Consider the following 22,417-nt stretch of genomic DNA (forward strand, 5'->3'; position numbering starts at 1 on the left):
AGTGGCACCGCCCTGACGCCTGGCTGGAGCACCAAGCACCTGTCCTCCGCACGTCTCAGAATTAAAGGGAGAAAAAAAAGAAAGAAGAAGATAAAATAAATTAAAATAATTAAAATAAAAAATGTTAAGAAAAAAACTTTAAAAAAACAAAAAAACGGACAGACAGAACCCTAGGACAAATGGTAAAAGCAAAGCTATACAGACAGAATCTCACACAGAAGCACACACATACACACTCACAAAAAGAGAAAAAGGGAAAAAATATATATATTTTATTGCTCTGAAAGTCCACCTTTTCAGTTTGTGATGTTTTGTTGTCTATTTAGGTATTCCACAGATGCAGGGAACATCAGGTTGATTGTGGAGCTTTAATCCGCTGCTCCTGAGGCTGCTGGGGGAGATTTCCCTTTCTCTTCTTTGTTCGCACTGCTCCCGGGGTTCAGCTTTGGATTTGGCTCCGCCTCTGCATGTAGGTTGCCTGAGGGCGTCTGGTCTTCACTCAGACAGGACGGGGTTAAAGGAGCTGCTGATTCGGGGGCTCTGGCTCACTCAGGCCGGGGGGAGGGAGGGGCACGGATGCGGGGCGAGCCTGCGGCGGCAGAGGCCGACGTGACGTTGTACCAGCCTGAGGCGCGCCGTGCGTTCTCCCGGGTAAGTTGTCCCTGGATCACGGGACCCCGGCAGTGGCGGGCTGCACAAGCTCCCGGGAGGGGCGGGGTGGAGAGTGACCTGTGCTCGCACACAGGCTTCTTGGTGGCAGCAGCGGCCTTAGCCTCTCATGCCCGTCTCTGGGGTCCGCGCTGACAGCTGCGGCTCGTGCCCATCTCTGGCGCTCCTTTAAGCGGTGTTCTGAATCCCCTCTCCTCGCTCACCAGGAATCAAAGAGGCAAGAAAAAGTCTCTTGCCTCTTTGGCAGCTCCAGACTTTTTCCCGGACTCCCTCCCGGCCAGCCGTGGCGCACTAGCCCCTTCAGGCTGCCTTCCCGGCTAGCCGTGGCACACTAACCCCTTCAGGCTGTTTTCACTCTGCCAACCCCAGTCCTCTCCCTGGAATCCGACCGAAGCCGGGCCTCAGCTCCCAGCCCCGCCCGCCCCGGCGGGTAAGTAGACAAGCCTCTCGGGCTGGTGAATGCTGGTCGGCACCGATCCTCTGCAGGAATCTCTCCGCTTTGCCCTCCGCACCCTGTGGCTCGCTCTCCTGTGCGGCCTGATGCTTCCCCCCTCTGCCACCCGCAGTCTCCGCCTTTGAAGGGGCTTCTAGTGTGTGGAAACCTTTCCTCCTTCACAGCTCCCTCCCACTGGCGCAGGTCCCGTCCCTCTTCTTTTGTCTCTGTTTATTCTTTTTTCTTTTGCCCTACCCAGGTACGTGGGGAGTTTCTTGCCTTTTAGGAGGTCTGAGGTCTTCTGCCAGCGTTCAGTAGGTGTTCTGTAGGAGTTGTTCCACATGTCGATGTATTTCTGATGTATTTGTGGGGAGGAAGGTGATCTCTGCGTCTTACTCTTCTGCCATCTTGAAGCTTCTTCTGTAATATAGTCATTTCACCTTTTGATTGCTAGGAAAGGATAGAAAAGGATGTTTTTATGTAACTGCATATTTGCCCTGAGAGGCATGTGAAGCAATAAAGGAATGAACCGAATTTTCATGATAATAAGACTTAATAACATTGAGTTGTGATACTATTTTAACATTGAGAGATTTCTAAAAAATCCCTTTTGGATTTTTAAAAGACATAGAAAGATGGCTTGACATTGAATGTCCTCTTAGATAATTTTTTTTTAATATGAAGATTTAAAAAGTTGTTGAATTAAACATCCTTCATAGGGTATCAGAAACCAGTGGAATTTAAAGTGCCAGTTTGTAGACAAAATTTTTGATGAGTGCTTTTGGAAGGTTAATACTTTCTTTGTCCAAATGAAATGTGGTTTATGTATTTCTCATAGTGAATACCTTTTTACAATTTGTTTTATCCTTTGTGTTGCTTAATACCAGTGTCTGTCTTTTCTGGCTAATACTGACCAGTACAAAGTTCTTACCGGTGATTAGGTCTTTAATTTGTTCTCCATGCTGCTGAAACTGGGTATGACCTTGTTCATGACCTCTGTTCCTAGTCCAAGTTACCAGTTACATGGATGTTAGTAATAGCCAACTATTATATGGTACTTCACAGTTTGCAAGGGACTAGGCTCATTTCATTTAATTAGTCTTTATAATAATCGTATGACATTGGTAAGGGTAATTTTTTAATGAACAAGATAATTGAGTGTCGTTGAAGTGGATTATTCCAAGGTTAACCAGCTAAAAAGTGGGGAAATTGCTCTTTTAACTCATGTTGGCTAGAGTTTTGTTGTTGTTGTTTTTAAATTTGTACCTTCTAATTCATCCATTCATCTATCAAACATTTATGGATCATTTATTATATTCTGGGTATGATGGCTGTCAAGTCCAGCAAGAAGGAGACACGGTCCTTGTTTTTGAAGAGTGTAGTCTAGGAAAAGAAAGGTGTAAGCAGGAAGTGTGATGAATATGTCATTCGTGGTCCCGATGAGGAATTCCATCCATCTACTTCAAGATTTGCAGAGTAATTTATACTTTGACCCAGTGGAAGTACATTTTTTTTAGGCAACTGTAACAGTCTTTCCTAAAATGCCTCAAGTTGTACTGGGATGAATTGAACTGGATAGCAGACAGGGAACAGCTCTAGAGAAGTCTGTTACATTAAAAGGTAGATTTGACAGATATACACTATAATATATAAAATAGGTAAACAACAATAATCTACTGTATAGCACAGGGAACTATGTTCAGTATCTTGTGATAACCTATAATGGAAAAGAAATCTGAAAAAGAACATCTCTCTCTCTCTGTCTGTATATATATATATATAACTGAATCACTTTGCTGTACACCTGAAACATTGTAAATAACTCTAATTCAATTAAAAATTTTTTTTAAAAAGGTAGACAAAGGCACAGCAGGAGGCCATGACAATACTCCCAGTGTGACTCATCCAGCCTTGTCTCTGCTCCTTTGGTATCCTGAGCTTTTTTCCGTCATGGTGCTGTAGTACACGTTTACTCTAGGACAATCAGTTATCTACTTGTTCTCTCTTCCTGGAGGACTCTTAAGTGCTTTGAGGGTACTTGTCTAAGTGTTTTCATAATACTTGACTTGCCTTGTCCAACCTGTGGCCATACTTGTAGTGCACTTTATCCTCTCTACTCAGCCATTATCTTTCTTCTCCCATTAAAAAAAAAATAGTATCACATGATTCCATAGTATTTTAGAGTTTGTAGACATTCTCTCATTTAAATGTGTATCGTCTAATGTTTAGGGCTCTAACCTCAAGTGGATCCTGGCAGTCCTCCTCTGTTTCCCCAGGCAGCTTACTGTCCTGCATTCCTCAAACCCTGTCTTCCTTTGAAACTTAAAAGCTTTTGCACAGCAAAGGAAACCATAAACGAGACCAAAAGACAACCTCAGAATGGGAAAAAATAGTTGCAAATGAAGCAACTGACAAAGGATTAATCTCCAAAATTTACAAGCAGCTCATGCAGCTCAATATCAAAAAAACAAACAACCCAATCCAAATATGGGCAGAAGACCTAAATAGACTTTTCTCCACCCTCTTGCACTGCTGGTGGGAATGTAAATTGATACAGCCACTATGGAGAACAGTATGGAGGTTCCTTAAAAAGCTACAAATGGAACTACCATATGACCCAGCAATCCCATTACTGGGCATATACTCTGAGAAAACTATAATTCAAAAAGAGTCATGTACCAAAATGTTCATTGCAGCTCTATTTACAATAGCCAGGAGATGGAAGCAACCTAAGTGTCCATCATCAGATGAATGGATAAAGAAGATGTGGCACATATATACAGTGGAATATTACTTTACTTCTTATTCCACTGAGAAAATAGAAGCCCTTGGAAGAGAACTTCTGCATCCTCCCACCACTGAATCAGTCACATTCCAGGAAACCCACCCTTGCTCCTACCTGAGGCCACTACCTCCACCTGTGCTCTCTATCCCAGGCGGAGATGCACTGACCCCATCTCTCCCTGAATTACAAGCCTTTTTTCTTTATTGGGTATTTTTAGGATTATTACTATCAGTATATAAACATATGATAATATATTTCCCAAGCATATCAAGAACATCTTCTCTTAGATATCATCATGGCTTGCTCTCTCACTTCATTCAGACAAATGGCATTTTATCAGAGAGGTCTTCCCTGTGTAGCCATTTAAAATATCAACTCCCATCATTTCTTTGCCCTAGCCTGCTTTATTTTATTTATATAATTTCCCCAACCTATATATATCTCTCTATCTCTCTATCTCTATTTGTTTATCGTCTGTTTCTCCTATTATACTTCCCCAGGAGAGCAGGATTTTTGTCTCTGTTGATCACCTCTCTCCGTAGCGCCCAGAAGAATACCTGAAATATTACAGAAGCCCCCAGATATTTCCTTCCTTAACTCTATATCCCCCTCCAGCTACTGTACCATTTCTCTGCTCCTCTTTTTAGCACAATTCAAGGGTTGTCTATTCCTGCTGGTCCACATCCTCTCCTCTCATTCTCTCCTAAATCCCCTCTGTTCTGGATCTGATCCCCATGACTCCACTGAAATGACCTTTGGCAAGACCCCCACTGAACACCACGTTGCCAACCGTGATGGTAATTCTGAGCCTTCATCTCACTCAGCTTCTACATAGCACTCTGCTCAGAAAACAGCTAGGACTGTTTTTTCCTTCGTAGCTCATTTATGTGACTTGGCTCCTGGTTTTCCTTCTCCCTTACAGCCTGTTCACTGTAATTCACTATCATTCTTCTTTATTGCATTCTCTCATCTGAACCTTCTGATGTCGGTGTGCGCTAGGTTTAGGGTTCACTTTTAGGTTCTCTAGTTGTTGTTTACCCATTCATTCCCCTCGAGTAGTATTATGGTCTTTGAATACATTTTCATACTGTTGACTCCTAAGTATTTATCTTCAGCCATGGCATTTTTCCTCAATTCCAGAGTTATATATCCAGCTGCCTACTTGAGACCTCATTTGATGAAAGTCACCACAGACCGAATATGTCCAAACTTGCCTTCACAAGCCCCTCCCCTGCTGCAAACTGTTTTCCCCCAGTGCTCCCCATTTCAGGACATGGTACCAGCATTTAACCAGGTGTTCAAGCCTGAAACCTTAACATATTCTTTTTCTTCTCTATCTCCATCCCATATACTGTCAGCTCTACTTTTAAATTATATTCAAATTCTGACCAGTTCCCAGCACTTACACAGGCAACACTCTAATACAAACCACCATCATCTTTTGCTTCGGCTACAGTGAGAACCTTTCAAATAGTATTTGTGTTCTCAACATGGCAGACAGTGTGATTCTTTTAACATGGAAATAAGTTACATCTCTCCTCTGCTCACAACCCTCTATGGGTTTCATCTTTCTTACTTATTTACTTATTATTGAACTATAGTTGATTTATAATATTGTATTAGTTTCATGTGTACAGCGCACTGATTCAGTTTTTGCTTATTATATTCCATATTGGTTATTTCAAGATATTGGGTATAATTTCCTGTTCTATACAGTAAATCCTTGTTGCTTATCTATTTTGTGTATAGTAGTTGGTATCTGTTAATCCCATACTCCTAATTTGTGCCTCCCCCACTCTCTCTCCACTTTGGTAACCATAAGTTTGCTTTCTATGTCTCTGAGTCTGTTTTTGTATATAGACTTATTTGTATTATTTTTTAGATTCCACATATAAGTGATATCATTATAGTATTTGTCCTTCTCTGTCTGACTTATTTCACTAAGCATAATATTCTCTTGGTCCATCCATGTTGCTGCAAATGGCAATATTTCATTCTTTTTTAAAAAGTTTATTTATTTATTTTTGTCTGCATTGGGTCTTCGTTGCTGTGCGTGGGCTTTCTCCATTTGCGGCCAGCAGGGGCTACTCTTTGTTGTGGTGTGCAGGCTTCTCATTGCGGTGGCTTCTCTCGTTGTGGAGCTCGGGCTCTAAGCACACGGGGCTTAGTAGTTGGGGCTCGCGGACTCTAGAGCGCAGGCTCAGTAGTTGTGGCACACAGGCTTAGTTGCTCCGTGGCATGTGGGATCTTCCCAGACCAGGGCTCGAACCCATGTCCCTTGCATTGTCAGGCGGATGCTTAACCATTGTGCCACCAGGGAAGTCCTTCATTCTTTTTTATGGCTAATATTCCAGTGTGTGTGTGTGTGTGTACATATTATATGTATATATGTGTATATATGCGTATATATATATATACATATACACACACACACAACACCTTCTTAAGCCAGTTGTCTGTTGATGGGCACTTGGGTTGTTTCCATGTCTTGGCTACTGTAAATACTGCTGCTGTGAACTTTGGGGTGCAGATATCTTTTTGAATTAGAGTTTTCATTTCTTTCTTTATAGATACCCAGGAGTGGAATTGCTGGATCACATAGTAGTTCTATTTTTAGTTTTTTAAGGAATCTCCATACTGTTCTCCATAGTGCCTGTATCAAGTTACTTCTCACGAACAGTGCAAGAGGGTTCCCTTTTCCTCCACACCCTCTCCAGAATTTATTTTTTGTAGACTTTTTGATGATAGCCATTTTGACTGGTGTGTGATGATACCTCATTGTAGTTTTTAATTTGCATTATCTTCTCTGATAATTAGTGATGTTGAGCACCTTTTCATATGCGTGTTAGCTATCTGTATGTCTTCTTTGGAAAAGTGTCTATTTAGGTCTTCTCCCATTTATGATGGGGTTGTTTGTTTCTTTGATATTGAGTTGTATAAGCTGTTTGTATATTTTGGGTAGTAACCCCTTGTAGGTCTCATCATTTGCAAATATTTTCTCCCATTCTGTAGATTGTCTTTTCATTTTGTTGATGGTTTCCTTTACTGTGGAAAATCATTTAAATTTGATTAGGTCCCATTTTTTATTTTTGCTTTTATTTCTTGAGGTAGTGATCTAAGAAAATACTGCTATGATTTATATCAAAGAATTTTTTGCTTATGTTCTCTTCTGGGAGTTTCATGATGTCTTGTCTTACATTTAGATCACTAAACCATTTTGAGTTTATTTTTGTATATGGTGTTAGAGAATCTAATTTCATTCTTTTACAGGTAGTTGTTCAGCTTTTCCAGCACCACTTGTTGAAGACTGTCTTTTCTCCATTGTATATTCTTGCCTCCTTTATCTTTGAGGTTAATTGACCATACGTCTGTGGATTTATTTCTGGGCTCTCTATTCTGTTCCATTGATCTATTTGTTTGTTTTTGTGCCAGTACACGCTGTTTTGATTACTATAGCTTTGTAGTGTAGTCTGAAGTCTGCAAGGGTTATACCTCCAGCTTTATTCTTTTTTTTCCCAGGATTGCTTTGGTAATTCTGAGTGTTTTGTGGTTCCACATAAATTCTAGGATTAATTGTTCTAGTTCTGTGAAAAATGTCATGGGTATTTTGATAGGGATTGCATTAAAGCTGTAGATTGCTAGTATCATACTTGGACCAAACTCCAGAGTCCTTCCCATGACCTACAAGCCCCTCTGGATCCAGCCCTGCTAAGTTTCTGCCATTGTTTCTTCTACTCATCCCCCCAGCCCCTCGCTCACCAGACCCTTTCCTAGTGCAGGGTTGCTGTGTTTGCTGCCCTTCCCTACCTGGAATATTCCATGTGCTCACTCCCAAGTTTATTCTGCTCTTTGTTCATTGTCTTCTCATCAGAGAGACTGATTCTGACCAGCCTCTAATATAATTCCCTTCATTACTCTTGATATCTTTGACCTTGTCCTTTTGTGTTCTTGGCTCTTATCACTATCTGATGTTAAATTTTATAAACTATTCATTTACTTATCATTTATCTCTTCCTTGAGTATAAGCTCCATTGGTGCAAGAACTTGTTCTGCTATGTTGGTGGTCATGTCTTGAATAAGTGAATTTACTTCTTACAAAAATAGGAATGATGAAATAACAATTATTAATCATCTTTTATATTCTGCGCACCCTTTCCTGTGCACTTTGTAAATATTGGATTCTTGATTAATTTAATCCCTTGCATGCAACAGCCGTGTAAAGTAGGTGTTCTCTCATTTCATAGATGAAAATACTGACAATCACAGTGACTAGTAAAAGGAGAGCTGGAGAGCTGGGATTTAAACTGAGTGAGTCTGGTCCAAAAGTAATGTTTTCTATAATTCATATTATTTAGTATTCCAAATGATTAAATAATAGTTATGTATAGTGGGCAAGTTATTATTAATTATTATATAACTTACTATATTAATTCTTACTATGTAACTTATTATTACTAACTCTTATAAAACTTGTTATTACATAACACTATTATATAACTTCCACCTAATAGATAAAGACACTGAGTTTCTAATTGGGCTCTAGGGGACTCTTTTTGCACAAACACAAGTTTTCTGTAACAGATACTTTGTGTGTCTCACTTTATCTGGGTAACTTTTGTATTTTCCATCCATTATATTTGACCCCTTGTAAACTGGCACTTGTGAGTTCAGCACTAAGCTTTTCAAAAGCTCGTCCTAATATTTGTATCATGATTTTGCTTCGAGTACAAAGTAACCTTTTGCTGATCTTTATAATAGTTGGGTTAAGCTGAGTGAAAACAACAAAAAGGCTGAAAATTGCTATTTTGCTTGTACTCACTTTCTAGAGTGCATATGTACAACCTGACTCTTATCAGAAGTAGCTTAATGCTCAGGTATAGTTTGGTGGTTTGTTGATTCTTTCCCAGGTCAGAGAAAAGCCTTCAGCTGAAATATTCACAGATTGCAAGAAAAGTGAGGACATTTATTGAAAGCCTAGAAAAATATGGAGGTTTTGGTGCACTGCATGGTAATCTCCATTTTAATTAAAGAATTACATTTATAATTAGCAAGAACAGAATTTAATATATCTAATTAGCAAGAACAGAATTTAATAAGTTTGCTAATTACAGAAGTAAATTGGAGGCTGAAATTGCAAACTCGTATTTCCCTGTTTTTCAAAAGCAAGCCTGTGAATCCATAGGTAAATGTTGTGTCCATACAGTTTGAGCTATGAAACCCTTGCATAAAAATGCAGGTGGGGAGGTACGTATCAAAACATATCCCAGAAACAAGAGTAAAATAGTTCCTATGAATAATATTATTTCATGCTCTGTGTTTTTGCTAAAAACTCTTCGGTGTTTATTTTCCAGTGGGTGGTATAATATGTATATGTCCAGATGGCTGTTATTTATTTATTTTTTTGATCAGTCTTAAAAATTTGTCCTTGTGTTGTGCGGTAACAAGAGAACTACACTTACTGAAGGTCATAGACTTGTATATATGAGAGAGAGAGAGAGGGAGAGAGTCTGTGTATATGTAATACAAGAAAGCATAGTGTCCTCCAGAGTCAGAAATTGCCTGTCTTGGAATAAAAAGTTATTGATAATATAGATTCAGATCTTGAAAATTGCCTCTAAAATTACTTCTCCATCTTTTTTTGTCTTTTCAGCTTTCTTCCTTTATATAAAATCTTTTCGTTATCCTTCCTTAAAATGTTGCAATAATTTGTACACAGTTGTCTGCTCTTCAGGACTTTAATGTGGTTTATGCATTCAAGTCTGATGTGGATCTTTGAGAAGCTCTACAGCTTTCTCCCTGGGTCTCTGCCATTCTGCAGAGAGGAGGAGCAGGACTTTGAATATTCTAAAATATGCATGCAAAATCTCAAGCAATATATTATATATAACATACACATATTTTTATAGTTAAATATGAGTCTCATCTGTTCTGCATAGCTACTAAGTATTTCAGAGTAATATGAATAAATGCACTTAATTTTTCATAGAAGCATCATATGTAAGTGAGACTTTGTACAATAGGTACACTCTCTGGTGTAATTGCAGAATGACTTCTAAGGGGCCAGCCCATCCGGCACTCTCTTTGGTCTCTTAATACTTGCTTGAGCATCAGCCAGGTGACAGGGAGACATTATTGTGTGCTCAGTTACTCTGCTTGTCTCCATGTGTGATGTCAATGCTTTATGTGCAAGTAAGAGCACTGATTTTCTTTACTAGCTCTTTCTGTGTGTGTATTCCATGTATAGGTGTGAGAAAGGATAACAGTCTCATACTCAGCACATATATTAAGATGAATTTCATCTTTACATGTGAGGCAATCTTCAATGCCAAGTAGGAAATTCAGATCATTTCAGAGCTAGGAACACAGATTTTATGCATGCTATTTTCCAAGTGGAAAAGGTACATTTCTGTTGATGTTATTGTTGGTGACTGTATCTGTCAACTTTAATCTCTATCTCACATGAAACAGATACTGAGTTAGAATGTCTGCAGTATGTTCAGTCTTTCTAGATCTGATTTTTCACTTGCATGTCAATTCTCTTACGACAAAGGTCAAATTAAATGCTTAATTTTCGTAACTGCTTCTATTTTTATGATTATGACCTCATATGTTATCCAAGCTCTTTTAGGCTTTTCATTTTCCTGTATCTTTAAAAATTCTAATTTAAAAATTATTTAAAGTATTTCAGAAATGTACTTATTTTCAAGGATTTAAAACCTAAGAGCAGGGACTTTCCTGGTGGTCCAGTGGTTAAGACTTCGCCTTCCAGTGCAGGGGGGTGTGGGTTCGATCCCTGATCGGGGAGCTAAGATCCCACCTGTCTCGAAGCCAGAAAACCAAAACATAAAACAGAAGCAATATTGTAACAAGTTCAATAAAGGCTTTAAAAATATCTTTAAAATCTTTAAAAGAGAAGTTAAAAAATTAAACCTAAAAACAAAGAAATTTCCTTTACCTAGTGGTCTCTGGGAAACTTTTTTACTTCTTCCTTACTTTCTACTGAGAAATATAGTTTGCCATCACTGTCTTGGGTGATATTCATGAGGGCAGTTTCAAAGTTTTTTCACACATTTTGAAATAAAATTTCACAAGAGAGTAGATGAGATACAACATGTCGTAATGCTGAAATGGCTTCCTCATGTGGTCCTATGGGTACATCAGTCCTGATCTACGTCCATTCTTCTGTAGTTAGGATCAGATTACAGGATTGTATCTTCATCTATAAATTATTTATTCTGTTTAATATACCAGTTGCTGTGTGTGTGTGTGTGTGTGCGTGTGTGCGTGTGTGCGCGCGCGCATGCGTGCGTGTAGCTTTCTGCTGGTGCTTTAGCAGCTCTGATATGTGCTCTACATAAAGAGGCAGCAGACAGCCAGGTGGGTAGAACTGTATTCTCTGACAGAGTTTAGAATTGCCTGTACATGGTGATACTAAAAATCAGGCCAGCTTTTTGTGGGCTTCATTTCAGTTTGGAAGCTCCCTGCAGAGAGTGCCACCTCCTTTGCCTGCCCTGGGGGCATCCTCTGCCATCTTGGTTCACCACCGCTCCTATTTCCTAGGTTTTAGGGTAATAAGAAAAGTGGAAAAGCAGTTAATTGAAGAGGAAGATGCTCTGCTGAGTTCAGAGCCAACAACTTAATTTTATCAAGTATTTTAATGAGTTCTGAAGGACATGGCAGATGTTAATACATTCATTCTCTCTACAATAGTCCAGAAAAATAGGTATTTTTCCATCTCTGAAATGGCAGTTAAAAAGGTCCCTTCCTCCTCTTCTGTCTGTATTGATCCCTGTCTTCTGCTTTGCCTTTCTCTCTCCTTTCCTAAAAATCCATTAAGTAGCACTACTTTGGACAGCCATTTCTCAGTAGAAAACTTAATCATTGACTAAATTTTAATTAGCTACTAATGATACAGACAACCTTCTTTTTCTCATCTCACCGTTGCCTGTTGCTCCTCGAATCAAAGAAATTTGCTTTTTATTTTATGTAAGTTTGTTTTTCATGTGATTTTGTTTTTCATTTGGTTTTGTTTTTAACACAATTAAATCTCCATGTAGTAACTTTATTCACTTTTACCTCTAGCTACATCGCTAAAACATATTTGATGAATGGAAACCAGGGGATTAGAGTAGGGTTAGTTTCTGGGTAGATTCCTAGCCAGACTGTTAGTGCAGTGATTTTATATCATTGTAGGAGGTAGTACAGCACAGAGGTTAGGAGTCTAGGTTATAGAGTCAGGTGGACCCAGATTTGAATCCTATTCAACCTTTTGCTGGGCCACGGGGATTTACTCTCACAGTGCCTCTTCTTCTCATCTGTTAATACTCAAAAGCATAATAATAGTACTTAACTCTTCATTTATTTATGGCACAGACTCCCTGTCCCTCAGTAAAAGCCAAAGGCTGTTGGCTTTTAGGCTGGGCTCAGGGCCTGTCTTGATCTGGCTCTGTTGTCTCTGACCTCATCTCCCACCATCCTTTTCCCCCTGGCTTAATCCACTCCAGCTGCAATGACATCCTCCCTGTTTCTTGAACGTGCCAGATACTCTTCTGCCTGGGAGGCTTTCACCGGCCTTGCTTCTGCCTGGACTACCCATTCTGCAGATACTCACATAGCTAATGCCCCTTCCCTGCTTCAGGTCTTTGTCTCAATGAAGCCCGTTAATTTTATTCATAATTTCAGTCTTCCCCACCACAGCAGCACTATGAGCCCCTTACCCTGTTCCAATTTTTTTTTAACATAGATTTTTCACCTTTAACATAATTTATGAACTTACTGTCTTATTGTCTCTATTCCCTGCTAGAATGTAAGCCTAATAAGTTCAGGGATCTTTGATTTATTTTGTAAATCATCTCAAGGGATTAGAACATTTCCTAGCACATATTATGTCCTCAGAAAATATTTCAGTGATAAATGAATGTTTGAAAGGAGCTGTTGGTGGTGTTATTTGATAATTATTTTCCATCTTGTACTGTTACAGCAGACGTGGCAGCATTTGTTAGAGAAATCATGTCTTATTTAGTCCTCACAAAATTGCCTGGAATGCAGTATTGTAGTGCTGGCTTTCCCCCCATACATAATTGATCTCTGTGCTGAAGAGCTGTAAGGTCATAGGAAAAATACAGGAGCATTTAACAAAAGGAATTCAGTCGAACGTATATTTATGGAGCAGTGGTCTAAATTGAACAGTGGTATGATTCCCTTGGGTTTTAAGTAAAACGTTTATTTTCATCGGACACCTGGTTTCCATGGAGTTTAATCTGACCTGCTTGACAGATAGCATTGGATACAATACAGATGGTGAACTTTTTGAGTTGGAGCTAACTGTGGGAAAATTATCAGGATGTAACTGAGGGAGAGGACTACTTACAGAAAGTCTAAACCTGGATAAACATTTTGAAAGACAAGCCTAGTAAGAGTCTAAGGGAAGTACCTGGTGTGATATGAGGGACTTTTTAATGACCAGAGATATTAAGAGCATTTTTTCACTTTTCAAGAGTACAATATGCTTGATAGCTTAGATTGTATATGGAAAGAGTTGTAATCCAAGTTTTATGATGTTTATGTGGAAATAAGGGGGAAATGAAGGACTAGATTGCTTTTTTTTTTCCCAGGGATCCAATGGATACTTATGATACATTAAAATTTTTCATGGATGTGATAGGATTGGTGATTTTCCCCCATTACTGCCCTATTTCCTGGTGCATGTAACCATGAAATCACTTAATGAGATCATACAATACTCACTTTAATTGGAAATTAAATAGGATCTTACCTTGGCAGTTCTAAAAAGCAACTCCGTTTGTCAACGTGGCAGCACATATTTATGAGTAATCATAAAGTAGATTATGATAAATAATCATTTGTGTGTATTTGCCAGGCACTGTGTTAGATACTGTATACTCTCATAACTACATAAATGGATGCATAGTGACAATTGAGGAAACTGAAGGAAGGAAAATAGTGTGATAGGGACACAAAACAGAGGAACTGCCTTAGCCTGGTGGTAGGGAAGGCTACCACGTTTGGAAAGGATGCTTGAATTGAGATTTGAAAGATGATAATGTCTTAGCTAGAGGATGGAGAACAGGTTTAATGACATGTGCAAAAGTCTATAGCAGCATAGGAATGAAGGAAGATTGGTAGGAGGAAATGTTGGGCTGGCACAGACCATGCAATGCAGGGCCTTGAAGGCTAGAGGATGTTTTTGGTCTTTTTACTTATGGCAGTGGGAAGCCACTTTTTTACAAAGTTTTAAGCCAGGAAACAGTATAGTCAGGGTGATGGTGTGACCTCAGGGTGAAGCACTGTTGGAAGGGGGTTTGCAGTATGGAAAACTATTCCACGGGTTTTGAAGATGTCCAGACAAGAGATGATGGTAGTTAGGGTGGTGAGAAGTTGATGGAGTTGAAAGATATTGATGGAGTAGACGTCATAGGACTTGATGACTGTAAGCTGGGTATCACTTTTGGTTAAGCACTGCCATTTATCTAATTGTTCATGAAGTTTCTTCTAAAAGATTAAAAAAATTTTTTTTTTCAAAATTTTACAAAGAAAGGTTAGTAATTTTGTTTCTTTAAGTTTGTTTTATACAATAGGATTGGTGTAGGTTCAGGCATTTCCAGAAACAACAAGATACTATCTCATCATGCTAGTCATTCATGGTTAACTAATTAACAGACTTTGAAATTTTAAATGAAATAAAAACATAAGGACAATTCATTTTTGTAGAATTTTGTTTATGGAATGTGATTTCTTGTGAGTTAAATCAAAATTTGTTGCCATAGGTACTAGGTATAAGACATGGGAACTCAAAAAACAAAGTATACCAAAAGGTGGTGAATATTGAAGGGTGATTTTAGTTTTTATGGATTAAGGTACACCAATGGCACAAACAACCAAAATATGAATGCAGGAAATGAGAGTTAAGTTAGGATTCTGGACTTCGGGGCCTGGGTAGCAAAGACTAATTCAGAAGACACCTTATGACCCCAGAAGTCATATTTAATGTATCCTTATTGTTCTGTTACCTGAGCAGTGTTAACTCTTTGGATCCCATCAGTATTAGGCAGTGTTTAGTCTTTCTTTTTGGAATAGAAAATAGATTTCGTGTGTGTGAGTGTGTATACTGATATCCTACACCCACATGTATATGTTGACAATAACCAGATTTATTGCACATGGGTTATAATAAAATAAAGCTACTTATCAGAACTTTTAAAATGCATGGTCAGTAGGCTCTCCAACCACAGTGGTTCTGGAGAAAAAATTGTGCTTTGAGATGAATGATGGGTTAATTAATAGGCGGGTGTTTGCGAATTGGTGTTTGGTCCATCAGTGCTCAGTATATTTCACTTTCAGTCAAAAAGGAACTCTTCATTTACTGGAATGTAAAATAGAAACAGCTCCCAGGTAAACTGGAAAAAGCCTTATAAGTGTGTCAGGCTAGGATCCATCAGAGTTGGATCATAGTTGGAAGCTGTAGTCATGGCTCTCTTGTTAGTGCCGTGACAGGGCTCCCTGAACTCGGTGTTGCTTCATCATACAATGTCGAGGCACTAAATTGTAAGGAAACTGCACAAGTGAGTTGGTTTTATTAATTTAATAGAGTAGTTCAGTACATTGTTGGTTCCTTTCCCTTATATAGTTGGTTTGTATCACGTATTAATGAGCATCTCCAGAAGTGTGCTCTCATTTCTGGTTCTGTCCAAAGTCCACAGACTTATTTTAATTTTCAGCTGTTACTGACTGCCTCCAAACTCTTATAAAAGACTTCTCACATCTTTTCTGGGATCCATATCCTTTCTGGGACCCATTCCGAATCGCCCTCGTACTTGAGCACTTGTTAGAAATGCAGAATCTACCCAAGACCTTGTATTTTAGCAAGACCTACAGGTCAAAGGATGCATGTTAAAGACTGAGAAGTACTTCTCTAGAAAACAAGTGTCTTAAAAATCAACTGAGCCTCTGGAAGCAGTGTGGGGTTGAGGTCTTTTACATTCAAATAAATTAGGTATAATGACCAGTTCTTAGAAATAAGTATGATCAGCCCTCTGTGAGTAACAAGTTACTTTGAGCCTCATTTTCCTCATGTGTATATCTGTGGATAATCTGTATATTACTGGGATATTGTGAAGATTAAATAAATTAATGCCAGGACTGGCATACACTATATTTTTGGTAAATATGGTACACCTTCTCTTCTTTCGGGCTTACTGGGTAGCACTGTTATTCTCACCTGCCTTATACCTTGCTATATTTTCTTATTCTCATTCCTAAAACGTCTTTAATTAGTACATTACAGTAATTATTTACTAACTGTGTTTAGATAGCCTCCAGTATCCAAACGAACCTATCTTACCCAAGAGTGTAGTTTACTCGCTAGAGTTAGTTCCATAGGGTGAGACAAGATAGGAAAAGACTGTGGCGGTTTGGGAAGGCATTGAGCACATCAGCACAATTCAGTTCTTTGTTACTATACCACCTATTTGGAAAACATGATGTATCTTTGATCTTGCAGGTTATATAAGCAACAAAGATATTTCATTATTTTTTATTATAGCCATGCTGAACATGAATTAATATTCAGATGTACTCATTATATGAAAATAGTGCTTTTTTTTTTTTAGCAATTGACTTTTTTTTTTTTTTTGCGGTACGTGGGTCTCTCACTGTTGTGGCCTCTCCCGCTGCGGAGAGCAGGTTCCAGATGCACAGGCTCAGCGGCCATGGCTCACGGGCCCAGCCGCTCCGCGGCATGTGGGATCTTCCCAGGCTTGGGCACGAACCCGCGTCCACCTGCATGGGCAGGCGGACTCTCAACCACTGCGCCACCAGGGAAGCCCAGCAACTGACTTTTAAAATGTAACAATTGAATGCTCACTGGAAATCAGTGAGCCCTGTGGGGATAGTTGGGAGCTAATTATTAAGAGATTGGACTTGGCTGTGACTGGTGCTATGAGCCAGCTATTAGGTATTGCTGCTACCACGTAGGAAATAAAGCAAATATATAGCATGATAAGGGTTTGTATTAAATTACAGCTGCACTTTTCCAGTTGATATAGCATATTCTTTAGGTTAACCAAAAAGGCTTGTTTTCTGCTTTTGAATATTTGCCGTATCTTATCACCTCCACTCTACTATTCTACCGTGGTGAGCATCTTCTATCTAGCATGTACTCATATTCCTTTTTCGCTTTGATTCTAATTAAAAGGGTCAATGAGTATATTTGCTTTTTGTTTTTTTTCTCTGTTAAGTATCCTGTTTCTTTGAGGTTGAAATGTCAAAATATAAATGGCTAGACTTTTTAGGCATTTGCCACTTAGAACCTGTTAAAAAATGATAATGATGTCTTGCATTTCTTGTTGATTGGGGGCCTTTTGTATGTCAGTCACTGTGTAAGTTAGTTGATCTCACTTCCCTCCTCATTTTGTAGGCGGCAGAACTGGGGTAAGAACCCAGCTCTTGCTGATTCTGAAGCCCGTGCATCTTGTCGTGCTCATGCTGCCTGTACTGAGTCATCCCGTGGATCATCTTTCCCTTGTACAGTTTTTCCTGTAACCCTGCTTCATTAATTGATTGGAAACCAAGTGTTGGATTGCAGAGGACTGAACTAACACATCACCTCTCTGTACATTTTTAAGCAATCCAGGATCGTTTCAAAGATGATCAGGTTGCCAGTATGTGGTTGAACTAAGATGACTTTTCAGATTGATTTGAACCCAAAAGCTCTGTTATTGACATGTTTTCCTGTGTCAGTTTTGGAACGATGTGTGTGTGCCTGCTAGTAGAATCTGTTCCATTCTTGATAATACTTGATGTCCTAGGAATATGTCAGACCATTTTTTGATAGTTTTGATGATTTAAAGTAGTGTGTAAGAGCGCTAACATGGAAATCCTGTATTTTACTTTTCCCTATGCAGGTTGCCTTTGGCGATCAGTAATGACAGTAAAAAAAAAAAAAAAAAAAAAAAGCTGTTGACTGCCTTGAATAGCAATAACTTCTCCCGCCTCCCCCTACCCACTTATCTTTTTTTGCAAATAAAAGTACACTAGGGGGGCTTCCCTGGTGGCGCAGTGGTTGCGCGTCCGCCTGCCGATGCAGGGAAACCGGGTTCGCGCCCCGGTCTGGGAGGATCCCACGTGCCGCGGAGCGGCTGGGCCCGTGAGCCATGGCCGCTGGGCCTGCGCGTCCGGAGCCTGTGCTCTGCAACGGGAGAGGCCACAGCAGAGGAAGGCCCGCAAACCACAAAAAAAAAAAAAAAAAAAAAAAAAAAAGTACACTAGGAATTGATTCTTTGGCTTTTTTGGGGACAGCTGTTCTTATATTTATTTTTCTCTGATTTTATTTTTTTTTAATTTTTTAAAATTTATTTATTTATTTATTTTATTTTTGGCTGCATTGGGTCTTCGTTGCTGCGCGTGGGCTTTCTCTCGTTGCGGCGAGCGGGGGCTACCCTTCTTTGCGGTGTGCGGGCTTCTCATTGTGGTGACTTCTCTTGTTGTGGACCACGGGCCCTAGGCGTGCTGGCTTCGGTAGTTGTGGCACGTGGGCTCAGTAGTTGTGGCTCGCGGACTCTAGAGTGCAGACTCAGTAGTTGTGGCTCACTGGCTTAGATGCTTCGTGGCATGAGGGATCTTCCTGGACCAGGGATCGAACCCGGGTCCCCTGCATTGGCAGGTGGATTCTTAACCCACTGAGCTACCAGGGAAGTCCCTATTTTTCTCTTATTTTAAAAAGCATTAAATAATAACCTTGTGGGTCTGATTTAGACTAAGTAATGCCAGATCTCACTTTTTTCTCTTCTCCTCCCCTCTGCAGGATGATGAAGTGGTTCTGCAGTGTACTGCAACCATCCACAAAGAACAGCAGAAACTGTGTTTGGCCGCAGAAGGGTTTGGCAACAGACTTTGCTTCTTGGAGTCCACTTCGAATTCCAAGGTGGGATAAAACCTTTTCAGACTACTCAAACATTCAGGTTTTAATAGGGGCGTTGAAGTTATTTATGGGCACTGTGCTCTTTTCTATGGAACAGAAACGAAAGGAAATTGAACAATCTTTTCCCTATTCATTAAGCAAAGTTTCAGTTGAGCCCCTACTCTTTGCAAATAACTCAGATGCGATTGTTAACAGGAATAGCCAAAGTCCTTGCCCAGTGCTGTTTATATATAGTAGGGGAAAAGTAAACAATGTAAATAAGTGATAGAATTTCAGAACCAATAAGGGCTGTGAAGAAAAGCAGAGCAGCAGTAACAGGGTGGAGAGCGATAAGGCAAGGACTCACCCTTTCATAAAGGGTGTTTAGGGAAGGCCTTTCTGAGGCAGTGATATTTGAGCAGCATGAAGTGAGGGAGGGAGAAGTACTAAGTTCTTGACCATTCTGGAAGGAACCAGGCAATGCAAGGGCCCCTCTTTGGGAATGTGCTTGCAGAGTGTTTAAGGAAAAACAGGTAAGCCACTGCAGCTCTAGTACCATGAATGGGGCCACTGGTGAGGAGAGGTGAAGGGCCTGTCAGCCCTTGGTTAGCAATTGAGGTTCCTTCCTAGTATAAAGGGAGGCCACTGGATCAGGTGACCAATGCAATTTGATTTAATATTTAAGTAAATATTTGATTTGGCTCTTCTGTGGATTAGAGGCTTTTGTGGTTTTTTTTTTTTTTTTTTTTGGCTTAAACAACAGAAATTTATTTCTCACAGTTTTGGAAGATAGGAGTCCAAGATCAAGTTGCCAGCATGGTTGGTTAGGTTTTGGTGAGAGATTAGAAGCTTTTGAAAGAGTAAGATGAGAAGCAGTGAGAGCAGGTGGAAGGTGCCTGCAGAAGTCTGCAGGGCAGCTGCTGGGTCTTCAGATGAGAAGCAACGGTGGGGGAAACTTGGGGGTGTTGAGAATAGACTTGTAGGATTTAGAGGATGTGCAGATAGATGACTGTGTAGAATAAAGGAAAGAGAGGAAATGAAGATGTTTCTGGGGGTAGAAAATCAACCAGAAAACAGTCAATTTAATAATCTTTTGTGTAACACTTTTTAGTTTACAGAGTCCTTTGACCTGCATGATTTCATGTAATTGTCACAATAGGAGAATGTGTGCATGGTTATTGCTGTTATAGTCACCGTACACATGAGGACATGGGGGCTGGTAGAGGGCAGGTACTACACCAAAGGCTTCCTGTGACTCAAAACAAGTGTCGTCAATAGCTTTTCACACTTAACACTTCAGTCTTTTGGCTTCGAGTTCCTGATTCTTCCCTTTATATCACAGTACACATTTCATTACTCTGTGGAATAACATTGAGCAATGTTTATATATGATTTATTTATTATAGTAATTTAATGCCAAGTCACATTATTAATATTGTAATGGTGGGTGACAAAACATATGCATTTTATAGCCCTGCCTAGATTTATTTTTAATTTGACTCGTGTTTATTGAGCATTCTCTTTGTGAAAATTACCACAATAGGTATCAGTTGTGAAAAATATTCTTCTTAAAAAGAACTTATTAAGAATTTTAATATTTAGTATTTTCCCTGTGGTTTCTGGAATTTTGTCGTGGCTAGAACCAGGCAGACCAATTAGTTAGCTGGGTTTTTATTTTTCACTCTACTGGCTATGGTTCTCTTGGTTCTTTAATATAAGAGCTGGTTTCCAGTATTAAAAATGAACTCTACTCATGCTCTAGTAGGTATGTCATGTAGCAGTCAAGGCACTGAAATAGGCTAGGCATTCATTTAAACTGGTTAATCTTGAAATAGATCAAGATGGAGGAGTAGGAGGAGGTGGAGCTCACCTCTCCCCACACATACATCAAAAATACATCTACATGCGGAACAGTTCTCACTGAAAACTAACTGGAGACTGGCAGAAAGATACAGCCAAGGCTATAAGAAAGATCCTCATGGAATTGGGTAGGAAGGGAAGAGAAGTGATCAGGTTGGGACCTGTGCCTTTGGGAGGGGACTCAGAGGAAAAGAGAGATTACACGGGTGGAGATTTGCCCTGGGGAGTCAGCAGTTCCTGTCACATACTGGATGCCCCAGCCCTGGGGTCTGACAGGGAAAATGAGCCCCTTTGGCTGGTGGGAGGGCTGGTGGGACTCAAAGGAGGGCTATGGGAAGCCTGAATTTTGCCTGTGAGCAGTGTGCTTGTGCTGGCTTGCTCCTGAAGCATGGTGGAGAGGGCAGATTGAAAACTGCTGAGATGGCTGCCTGGTTGCCTGTGACTGCCACAGTGCATGCCACAGCCTGAGCCCAGCAAACACTCCAACCCCGCTTACTATATACTAACAATGGACTCTCAGAGGAAACAAAAACAATCCTGTTTAAAATTGCATCAAAGAGAATAAAATACCCAGGAATAAACTTAACTAAGGCAGTGAAAGACCTATACTATGAAAACTATAAAACACTGTTGAAGGAAATTGAAGATGGTACAAAGAAATGGAAAGATATTCCATTCATGGATTGGAAGAAATAATATTGGTAAAATGTCTGCTACCCAAAGCAATCTACAGATTTAATTCAATCCCTATCAAAATACCCATAAAATTTTCACAAAGCTAGAGCAAATAATCCTAAAATGTATATGGAACTCAAAAAGACCTGAATTGCCAAAGTAATTTTGAGAAAAAAGAACAAAGCTGGAGGTGTCACGCTCTTTGACCTCAGACTATACTACAAAGCTACAGTAATCAAAACAGCATGGTACTGACGTAAAAAGAGACACATAGATCAATGGAACGGCATAGAGAGCCCAGAAATAAATAAACCCAGGCATCTGCAGTCAATTAGTCTATGACAAATGAGGCAAGAATATACAGTGGAGAAAAAACAGTCTCTTCAGTAAGTGGTGCTGGGAATACTGGATGGCTACCTATAAAAGAATGAGATTAGAACATTTCCTCACACTGTATACAAAATAAACTCAAAATGGATTAAAGACCTAAATGTCAGACCTGAAACCATAAAATCCTAGAAGTGAACATATGTGGAACACTCTAGTATACTCCATGTTAGTATACCTGAAACTAATATAATATTGTAAATCAACTATACTTCAGTAAAAGCTTACACAGTGATGCATGTCAATTATATCTCAAAAAAACTGAAAATGAAAAAAATTTTTGGAAAAAAAATAAACTGGTTCTTCACAGGGATGTGACTTGGCTATCTAGTTGTGACTGTTGACATAGTGAAATGACCATTTCAACCATTTTTGTTGTTGTTGTGCTCTGTTATTCTTTTTCTATTTATTTGAAAATTTGTATTTAAGATGAGATACTGAAATTGTTTATCAAGCATAGAATAAAATAGCAACTGAAGTCCAGTAAACCAATCTGAACTTTTTTTTAAAGTTCTTACAACATAAATACTCTTTTCTTTCCCCTACTCAGATTATTTGATGATTCCCTACTGTGTCAGTTTTTTTTCATATCTCCGTTTTACTTTGTTCTTCCTGACTTGTATATACTTTCTTTACGTTTCCTGCTGGTGAAATACTGCTTGTCCTTCAAAGCCTATCTCAAATAGTCCCT

At 39.5% G+C, this 22,417-nt stretch overlaps 1 protein-coding gene across 1 annotated transcript in view; it reads left to right on the forward strand.

Annotated features, from left to right (window-relative positions):
* Positions 1-17,775: 17,775 nt before the first annotated feature.
* The window catches only part of RYR2 (ryanodine receptor 2), a 564,826-nt gene continuing 560,184 nt past the window's right edge, over positions 17,776-22,417 (forward strand). Inside the window, exons 1-2 of the mRNA XM_055081210.1 lie at positions 17,776-17,835; positions 18,709-18,828. Coding sequence (XP_054937185.1) covers positions 17,776-17,835; positions 18,709-18,828 — 180 coding nt within the window. The remainder of the gene's footprint in view (positions 17,836-18,708; positions 18,829-22,417) is intronic.

The sequence above is a fragment of the Physeter macrocephalus genome, chromosome 20 (genome assembly GCF_002837175.3).
Source record: "Physeter macrocephalus isolate SW-GA chromosome 20, ASM283717v5, whole genome shotgun sequence".
NCBI classification, from domain to species: Eukaryota; Metazoa; Chordata; class Mammalia; order Artiodactyla; family Physeteridae; genus Physeter; species Physeter macrocephalus.